Source organism: Humulus lupulus, chromosome 4 (genome assembly GCF_963169125.1).
Source record: "Humulus lupulus chromosome 4, drHumLupu1.1, whole genome shotgun sequence".
Classification (NCBI taxonomy): Eukaryota; Viridiplantae; Streptophyta; class Magnoliopsida; order Rosales; family Cannabaceae; genus Humulus; species Humulus lupulus.
The window spans coordinates 241,741,528-241,752,573 of record NC_084796.1 but is presented as its reverse complement, the minus strand read 5'-3'; the positions used below and the strand labels follow the sequence as shown (position 1 = coordinate 241,752,573).

Sequence of the window (11,046 nt, the reverse complement as noted above, 5' to 3'; positions counted from 1 at the left end):
TTTTTTATCTGAAACCCCAAACAAATTGAAGTTGTGCTTTCCTGTGTTCTCTGTTAGGGCTGAGCATTGGGCGGGTTACAAGACATTTTTACCCGTCTAATGTCATAATCGGGTTAGCAAAAGTGACTCGTAACTTGCCTAATTAAGAAATTTTTTTTTTTAACCCGTCCAATAATTTGGACGGGTTGGTCGGGCTAACCCGCCCAAACCGAAATTATATTTTTTTTGGGCAGGTTGGTCGGGTCAACCCGCCCAAACAAAAGTGATATATATTTTTTTTTACATTTTTGTAATTTTTTTCTTTTAAATACTAGTACTAATAGTGTGAAGTTTATCTTTTTAAGCTTAAAACAATATTTTAAATTATAGTAAAAAAATTAAAACAAAACTTAATTAATTTATATATTTATTTGAATATATTAAAAATAATAAATTGATAATAAATTATTAATTGGGCGGGTTGGGTTATATTGGGCGGGTTGATAATTATTTTCAACCCGCCCAATGTAACAATTGGGCGGTTTAAATTTTGGTCGGTTTATTCAGGTTGCGTTTTTTGGCGGTTTTTTCGGGTTGTTTTGGGCGGATTATTCGAGTTGGGCGGGTTGTAAAAATTTCTGCACAGCCCTATTCTCTGTAACAAGCTTGTCTTTCCAAATCCTTCACTCGGTACGCTCTCTCTATCAATACTTTTTTATGCAATGTAGGCTAGCTTTAGTTGCAAATTCGAATTTCGAATAGACCATTTAGCTTTAGTTGTCATAGCTTTTGTTGGGTTTGATCAGGTTAGGGAGGATTAATGTTTTGTGATTGGTCTTTTGAGGAGTCCGAAATGGGTTCAGGTTTTAAAGGGATAATGTTTTAAGACTAATGCTTTTATTAAGCAAATGGAAGATTTAATTAATAGAGTATTATTATTTGACATTTTAGTATCTAGTATTACATAAAATAATACAGTTGGATTAATTAATAATATCTCATAATATTTATTAAATTTAAAACGGTGTGAAGCATGTTAAATTGTACTAATAGTATTGACACATCTCTTAACATTTCTCTAACTAATAATAGGATTTCTGACAAGGAAAATAAGGTCTTCATTAGTCTAAGGTCTTCCACTAAAGAAAGACTACTGCAAACATAAAAGCAACTTATGCGGATGGAGTATAAAGTTGTGTAAAGTAACTCAGAAAAAAAAAAAAAAACAATCAAAGAAACTTTTGTGAATTAAGTTTTTGTCTTGTTCATATTGTATTTTTTTCCTTTTTAACAATGCCAATCTCACTTTTCCAACTAAAAGTTCTCTTTCTCAATATCATACTTCTCATTTATCTTCCTAAACATTGTTTACTGAACATGCAACTCAGCTACCGAGGAACAGCTTGGCCATGGAGTTTGTGGTTGGACCGGTTGTCTCTGCTTCAATTGAGTTTTTGCTGAAGAAGATTGCTTCTTCTGACGTGGCTAGCTTCTTGAGGGGAAAGAAAAAATCTGGCTTTGATAGGCTTCTTGATAAGCTAGAGACTACGTTCTTCTCTCTTGCTGAGGTGCTTGGTGACGCAGAGCAAAAGCAGTTCAGAAACCCAACAGTCGAGAAGTGGCTGGACAAGCTTCATGATGCTGTGGAAGATGCAGAGGACCTCTTTGACGAAATTGAATATGATGCTCTCAAACTCAAGGTGGAGGCAGAGTCAGAACCCGACAAAACTAAGGTGAGAAAACTCTTCTCTAGTTTTAGCTCATCTGATCAAGATAGGAAGATGGATATGAATAGGATTCTTGAGCGATTGAAAGTTTTTGAAAAACAGAGGTACATCCTTAATCTACAAAAGGGTGTTGAGAAGATCAGATCACATAGACCACCTTCAATATCATCCATAGAATATTCTGAATTTTTTGGTAGAGATGATGAAAAGAAAGTTTTGAAAGGGAAGTTGTTGTCTGAGGAAGTGGGGAGTAAAAAGATATGCGTGATTCCAATAGTGGGCTTGGGCGGGATTGGCAAGACTAATCTCGCTCAAGCTGTTTATAATGATGATGAAGTTCATAAGCATTTTGAACTCAAGGCGTGGGTTTGTGTTTCGGATGAATTTGATGTTTGTAAGGTAACGAAAACTGTCCTTGTAGCCATAACTAGAGATGCTTGTGCTGTTGAGGACTTGAGTGTGTTGCAAGAGAAGATACAAGAAAGGTTAAAGAAAAAGAAGTTCTTGATAGTTTTGGATGATGTCTGGAATGAAGAATATAATTTTTGGGATACAATGAGGATGGTTTTCAAAGTTGGGTCGCAAGGTAGTAAGATAATAGTCACAACAAGAAGTGAAAAAGTTGGGTCAATCATGGGAACAACTGGATCTTGCCATCTTAATGTGTTGAAGGAAGAAGCTTGCTTCAAGTTATTTGTAAAGCTTGTATTTGACAATGAAGAATTTGCTGCGGATTCAGACTTGGGAAGAATTTGCAAAGAACTTGTTAAGAAGTGCAAAGGTTTGCCATTGGCTGTGAAAGCTATTGCGAGCCTCTTGCGCTTTACGAATGTTAAGGAATGGAAAAGAATAGCAAAGAGTGATATTTTTTATTTGCCAGTTGGAGAGAAAAACATCCTTCCAGCATTGAGATTAAGTTACCATTATCTCCCATCTCACTTAAAACGATGCTTTCTATATTGTTCGTTGTTCCCTAAAGACTATTTATTCAAAAAAGAGGACTTGATCTTGCTATGGATGGCAGATAATTTATTGGAGCATTCAAGTGGGAATAGGACAATGGAAGAAGTGGGATATGAGTATTTTGATGATCTAGTGTCTCGATCGTTTTTTCAACCTGCAAGTAATACTTACACAAGAGATCGTTTTGTGATGCATGATCTTATGGTTGACTTGGCTAATTTTGTAGCTACAAAGAAGTTTGTTTACATAAAGAAAGACAAGCCATATGAAGTTGGATTGATGAGGCAAACACGACACATTGCATTTGATAGAGAGAACCAACATATTTTCCATGATATATTCAAGTCAATTTCTGAAGCAACTTGTTTGCGCACATTTTTACCTGTTACTCATTATTTGTCTTCAACCACATCACAAGAAGATGTGTTCAAAGACTTGTCGAAGTTGAGGCATTTATCTTTAAATGCATATGAAGGTGTCAATGAATATGAAGATGTCAATGAATTCCCCAAGTCTAAAGGTGAATTAAGACATTTGCGCTACTTGAATCTCTCTCACAGTCCAATCAAAGAATTGCCTGAATCTTTGTGCATGTGGTACAAATTACAGACCTTAAAATTGATTGGTTGTAAGAATCTAACCAAGTTTCCCAAAAATCTCCATCATCTCATTAATTTGAGATATCTCGACATGAGTTACTGTAAATTTTGTACCTTGCCACCACTTGGGCAGCTACCTTCTCTCAAAACTCTTTCGATCGAAGAATGTGATGCAGTAGAGATGGTGGGGCTTCATTTTTATGGGACTAGTCCTTCAAAATCATTTCCATCACTGCAGTCTTTGAGATTTGGAGGGATGTCAAAGTGGAAGGAATGGTCCATGCCAGAAGCAAATGTTGAAGTTTTCCCAAAGCTAACATCACTATCTTTAGGCGTATGTAAGAGACTTACTGGAGAATTGCCTCGCCTTCTACCATCTTTAACAGAGCTTCGTATTTTTCTTTGTCCTCAGCTTACGTCTTCACTCCCAATGATGCCATTTGTTACCACTGTATGGATCGGGAGGTGTGAGAAGATTGCAGGATTCAAATCATGGAGTAGTCTTCTACCACCCTACAAATACGAGTCCCTTCAAAAGCTTTCGATTTCTGGCTCCTTCAACGTACTTCCTCTAGATTCCTTTCCCAATATTAGGAATGTCGAAGTTTTTAATTGTAGAAATTTCGAGTCTTTGTCACTATCAAATAGCCTAAAGTCTCTTTCCACTCTCTCTATCGAACAATGTCCTAACTTCACATTATTGCCTAATAGCAACCTTGATTGTCCAATTTTGACTCTACTCCATCTCCTCTCTTGCAACAAATTACAGTTTCTGCCCGAGCCACTGTCGAGCCTCCTCCCTTCTTTACAAGAACTAGTTATCGATGGTTGTCCAGAATTAGAGTCACTTACTGAATCTTGGCTGCCTTTCAGTCTGCGTGAACTCACTATTGAAAACTGTGTTAAGGTGATCAAGTCTCGAAAGAATTGGAATTTGCAAGTACTTCCCAATCTGACAACCTTTCGTATTGGAGACTATAAAGGTGAAGACATGGACTCCTTTCTAGAGCAAGAGTTGTTGCCGACTAGTCTTACCTCTCTCCAAATTGATGGCATTGCTTGTCTTAAAACCTTGGACGACAAAGGGTTTCGAAAGCTCACATCCTTGAAAGAACTACGCATCTTTGACTGCCACAACTTGAAGACACTTCCAGTAAAAGGGCTGCCACCCTCTTTTGAAGGCTTTCTGCCACCCTCTTTCGAAAGTTTCATCATCTATCGTTGCCCTTTGCTGGAAGCAAAGTATGAGTGGGAGAAAGAAGGCTTGTTTAAGAAGATTACTTGCATCCCTCTGCCTCAAGCTCCAATGGGTAGGCAATGGCTTTTAATAAAGCCATCCTTGACCTTGTTTGGACCCGAAGCACTACTGTTTCGCATAGCCTTAAGTCTTTTATGTATATATTTATATATGTTGTTCAATTTGTAACAGTAGTGTATTACATTAATGCATGAGTTAAGAGAAAAAAAAAAAAAAGCAAGCCTTTTGTGTATTCCATTAATACATATTTCTTCAATCTACTTTTACGTGGATGTATTGCTAGCCTATCAATGAATAATCAAGTCAACCCCAACTACTACAACAATGTTCCACACAGGTATTTGTTTTTAACTTGTTTCATCTTGCTAATTTCTTTTTGTATTATTGTTTTTTATTATCATAAATTAAATTGAACTACATTAATAGTTTTGTATCATATTAATACCGTAGTTACAGTTTTTGAAACAAAAGCTTTTTTTTTTTTCTCTGTAATATTTTAGAACTTTTTGAATCAAATACATTAGACCATCTTTAACAAGAGATGTAAATAGTGTGGTATATTTGGCACAAAAAGTTAATATATTATATATTTAACATAATTTTTAGCATTATGCTCTAATACACAATTGTAAAAATTGTTATAAAATTTAATATTTCATTAATGCTAATTTGTTATTTATTGAAAATATATAAAAAATAATTATTTTTCTTTATATTTTATTATTGATAGTATAAGATAATAGTAAAATAATACGGTAGCATTTAGGGTTTATGCATTTTTAGACCCTGTGTTTTGGCTCTTTACCTGTTTGGATCCTGTGTTTTAAAAAATTACTTTTTGGGTCTTGTATTTTTTGAAATAGTTCAAATAGACCCCTAAATTCGATTTTGATCAAAGTTTTTTGAACTACAATCATAAATAATTCATCAAACTAACAACTCAGAACAAAAATACAGTCATTTTGCATAAGAACTGTGTTGTTATATTCAATTTTTTGTTCATCAAAACCCGGTTTATGGGCCTATTTGAACCATTTTACAAAACACAAGGTCTAAAGTATAATTTTCAAAACACAGGGTCCAAATAGGTAATGAGACAAAACACAGTGTCTAAAAATGTATAAACCCTAACATTTAATGCAAATAACTTAAAATAATACTAAAATAATAAAAATGACATAAAAGTTAATAAAAATGTGTAGAATTTATGGTAATGCAAAATATGCAGCATGCTATATTGTGGGCTAAATTTGATCCAATTTTTAGCATGTGCCAAATTTGACATAACTTTTGGTACACTATTGGCGCATTTTTTTTTGTAAAATGAGCTATATTTTAGCAATGCATCTCAAATTTGACACTCCATTGGAGATACTCTTAGAATGACTGCTAAAAAAAAAAAAGAAAGAGTGACACTGTCAAGAATGTAGGAATTCATAAATATAAATGCATATACAATTTCTATATTTTCCCTTACTTTGTTTTTGTCTTGTCTTCAAGGCACTTTTTTTGCTCAGGAAAAAGAGGATAGGTGGTGTCCTAATGCCCCAATCTAGTGCCATTTTAGAAATTTACCAAGAGCTACTTCAACCTGAGAAGGATAGGTGCACATTCATTGTCGTTAATGAGAATTGATTACTGAATGACCCGAATGAGAGTCTTGGTAGGTCATCATTTGCTACTATGCCACTACCACTAATACTTATTAAAGGTTCTTATTGTTTAAAATGGCAGGCTTTGAGTAAGTCATACGATTTCTTGGAGAAACCTATGGCACTCCTTAAGGTAGATACATATCCAAAATATGTGAGTGCCTTTTCATCCATACAATCATGAAACACGATCTTCATCGAAAAAGCTGTTATACCGAGCTCATCCTAGTATCATGATTCATAGAGCAAGACAAAAATTCTATCTAATTCAAAATGAAGATTATCATACAAGATTAGATTATTTGTAGAAGTAGAAGTTCTTTAAATGACTTATTTTTCATAACTATTTGTTTGGAAACTTTGATTATCAGTAATGTTTTACATATATAGATTAATATAGTAAATAATTTGTTTATTATGTTATCACGAGACTAATTTGAACTGACATCTTTTCTTGGCAGCAGTTTTGAACACTTTAGTGGGATCATCGTGAGTACTGCAACTGAGCTTTAGACTAAATAAAAATCGAAGTACCAAGGGGGAAAGTGTTGTAATGATCAATTAATGTACCTATGTTTTAAGTTAGTCAGTCTTTTAAGTTTGTTAGTGACAGTTATTTCTGTTATTAGCTCTTAGTATGTTTTGGGTTGGCTATATATGCCCTTTTGTATTCTTGGAGCACTGACTCATTTTGTAAACATTATTTATATTCTTCAATAAAGCTTGATAGAGATTTCTGCCGTGGACTAGTCTAATGAGAACTTTATTGTCTCATTAGGAAACCACGTAAATTTGTGTTCTGTGTTCTTTGAGTATTGTTGTTCATTGTGGTTCTTGGCATTAAGTGAAGTTTTCAGCTGGTGTGGTGGTTCCTGTTTTGCACAACAGAAAGTTACCCTGAAAAACACAGAAAGTTCAATTTAAATACAGTAGATTGTTTAATATACTGCAACAAGTCGTATTTTTAAATCATTTGGTCGTATATAGCTTCATTAATGTACCAGTAAGTTTGTTAAAGATTTCTTTCTTAATTTATCAGGTTTTAAGGAATAATTAACTGTTGAACTCGTCTATGGTGCAAAAGAGAAAAAAAAAAATGGAACTCTTATGTTTAATTATGTGAACATTGGGCATGAAATTGTATTGTAAACATGGATGCGTATCCTTATTTGGATGAAGACATGTGTTATGAATTTGTGTGTTATTGTTATTGTGGAGACTTTAGGTTGTTTCTTAAAGTTGGCATAACTCTGCCAGTTTTTTGGATTTATTTGCCGTTCAATAGATGACAAAATTGAGTATCATAATGCTTCTTAATTATTATTTTTGTTCCTGAGTTCCTGAGTGTACATGGTCTTCAAATCAGGAAGGTGAATAATTCAACCGGAACAATTAATCAAAGAAAAAAGGTTTATTGATTTAGTAACTAAGGCCTCTTTGGTTGGGGAAAGGAATTGATAAATTATGTGTACGCCCTGATTTTCCAACGGGCTAAATTATATCAGCCACGTGGATCCCCATGACCGGAGCTGTTGTCGTCAGTGTTGGATTAGCTTATACAGGATCTTTATTTATTTTCATGTATATCTAATATTAAAGAAATTAATACGAGATAGCCTAAAACATGTTTCTAAAATTGAATTCAAAGAGAAACAAATAATAGAATACTTACAGTATATGCAGCGGAATTAAAAAGTCATTCCTTCAGTTTCTCTAAGTCTTGTATCCTCTCTGTCGCATAGTATTATCAAGAAACTGAACCGTTCTTCTATTTTCTTCACGATCTTCCAATGTATCCTTAGAACTAGACACATGAGATATGTATAGAGAGAAGAAGAGAAAATAACAAAGAGGTTTAGAAAAGGACTTGTGTTTAGAGAGAATCTAAAACTATCAGAAAATCTGACTTGTGTCTTATCAAACTTCTGTTTTGACTTCTCTATAAGCAGTCATTTTATAGACTCAATTAGGTCATTTAATTTAATTAAAAAATCAATAAAATAATAGCTATTTTGAAGCCCTAGGTCAAAATTATCATGGGCTATAGGCCTGTGAAATTTCTCATTTGATTATAAGCCCATTGGACTTAAAATCAAGGCCTGTATTATTTTCTATTGATTTAATTAATTAAATAATTATTTAAATCCTTTATCAAATTAATTATTTATAATTTGAACATTGATTTAAACTTATTTATTAATTTAGATACCAATTTATCTTAATTAATAAATCTGCCATAATTTCTCTTTTCTTCTCAAAATTACACAACTCTGTGAAACTATTCAAAATTGACCTGGTCAACTTTGATAATTCTAATTGATGATTAAATCAATTAATTGAGACTATCTAGATGATTTTATCCAAGGTACAATGGGGACCATGGGCCTATGAAATCAAGCTCCAATAAATTATCATAAATCTAACAAATAAATTTACTAACTTATTAATTCCTCGTGACTTCACTATAGACTTGGAATTGCACTCTTGAATTCATAGAACGCTCTATAACAAATATAGATACGCTATTAATTATCCATTGTTACAACCATAATTGTCACTCAATCCTCTATAGACGGTCTACAATGAGATAGGACTAAAATACCATTTTACCCCTCATTGTATTTTATCCTTAAAACATTTAGTTCCTTGTAAATGATATTTCAGTAAACTAATTTAATTACTGAAATGAGATCTCTATCATTTAACACCTTGAACCACACTAAAAGGAAACCATCATTTCACTTCTTCACCAGAAGCTATAGATGTTCATATCTATGATTAACACTCCCACTCAATTATACTACCGAGTTCCCAAGATGTAAGTATGGGCTAGTCCGTAGGGTAAGCTGGTAACGAACAAGTCAAAGAACTCAAATAATACAATCAGTTAGAATACTAACCACTCAGAATTGAGATTGAATTGACCTATGGTCAACTATATGATATGACTAGAATAGATAATAACGTTATGTTTACTTATCTTATCAACTGTCAATATCGGTCATGTACGATGTAACAAATACATCCGATCTTATCTACTTTGCTAATGTTCTAGAAAGAACAAAACACTGTAATGTGTAAGTAGATCATATCGTAGATTGGCAAGTCAGTGTAAATCCAGTGCACTGACTAATCTTAGGACTAACTTATTTTGAACATATAATCATATTTATATTCCACTGTGATTACGTCACTATAAATAAGATTAGCTATATGCTCGGGATTTAATAGAAGTTTATATTAAACAAATAATCATGAAAATAAAACATGCGAGCAAAATGATTGACCAAGTCAAAAAATGATTTCTATTATTTTATTGATAATAAAATGAGATTACAAAGAATTTGAGTTTTAATTAGGGCATAAAACCCCAACAAACTCCCACTTGCACTAATTGAAACTAATGCCTTAATTCAACTAATCCCATCTCCTTGATATGCTTATCAAATGTAGCTTCTGGTAGTGTCTTTGTAAACGGATCCGCAAGATTGTCTTCAGTTGCAATCTTCATAACCTTGACATCTCTCCTGGCCACATATTCTCGAATAATGTGATACTTCCTTTCTATATGCTTACTCCTCTTGTGACTTCGAGGTTCTTTTGAGTTGGCTATCGCTCCTGTATTGTCACAAAACAACACAAGCGGTTTATCCATTTCTGGAATAACACCAAGATCCGAATAGAACTTCTTTAGCCAGACTATTTCCTTAGCTGCTTCTGATGCGGCTATGTACTCAGCCTCCATGGTGGAATCTGAGATTGCAGACTGCTTTACACTTCTCCAAATCACAGCTCCACCCCCAAGAGTAAACACCATTCCAGAAGTAGACTTTCTGTCATCGACATCAGTCTGAAAATCTGAATCGGTGTAGCCTACAGGGTTCAGAACACCACCCTTGTAGACTAACATATAATCCCTAGTCCGTCTCAAATACTTCAGGATATGCTTAACTGCTATCCAATGTTCCGGTCCTGGGTTTGACTGATACCTGCTCAGTACTCCCACTGCATAGCAGATATCTGGTCTAGTACACAACATGGCATACATCAGACTTCCAACTGCAGATGCGTAAGGAACTTTTCTCATTACATCTTCCTCTTCAGGAGTCTGGAGAGACTGCTTCTTTGAAAGATGAATTCCATGGCGGGACGGTAGACGCCCTTTCTTGGAATTTGTCATTGAGAAACGTTCAAGCACTTTATCAATGTAAGCTGCTTGAGATAGAGCTAAAAGTTTGTTCTTTTTATCCCTGATGATCTGGATACCTAGAACATAACTTGCTTCACCCAAATCCTTCATCTGGAATTGAGTGCTCAGCCAATTCTTCACATTTGATAATTTCTTAACATTGTTTCCAATGAGTGAGATATCATCTACATAAAGAACCAGGAATACCACTATTTGATTTGCCTTTAGTTGGTAAACACAGGGCTCATCAATATTTTGTTCAAAGCCATAGGTTTTGATTATTTCATCAAACCTAAGATTCCAGAAACGAGAAGCTTGCTTAAGTCCATAGATGGACCTATTTAACTTACAAACTTTTCCTTCTTGTCCAGATACTTTAAATCCTTCTGGCTGATCCATATAAATGACCTCGTCAAGCTTTCCATTAAGAAAAGCTGTCTTGACGTCCATTTGCCAAATCTCATAGTCGAGAGCGACTGCTATGGATAGGAGGATGCGAATGGATTTGAGCATGGCTACCGGACTAAAAGTTTCCTCATAGTCCACGCCTTCTCTTTGGGTATATCCCTTTGCCACTAATCGAGCTTTATAAGTCTCGATATTTCCATCAACACCTCGTTTCTTCTTGTAGATCCACTTGCACCCAATGGCCCTAAAGTCACTAGGTGCTTCCACAAGA

The 11,046-nt window shown here is 34.4% G+C and overlaps 1 protein-coding gene across 1 annotated transcript; it reads left to right on the top strand.

The window, feature by feature from the left end:
• Positions 1–636: 636 nt before the first annotated feature.
• LOC133831441 (putative disease resistance RPP13-like protein 1) lies at positions 637–4,933 on the top strand. The gene is made up of 2 exons (XM_062261737.1): positions 637–669; positions 1,368–4,933. Exon 2 carries the CDS (start codon positions 1,389–1,391, stop codon positions 4,692–4,694), a length of 3,306 nt encoding a protein of 1,101 aa, XP_062117721.1. The 5' UTR covers positions 637–669; positions 1,368–1,388; the 3' UTR covers positions 4,695–4,933.
• Positions 4,934–11,046: the final 6,113 nt, after the last annotated feature.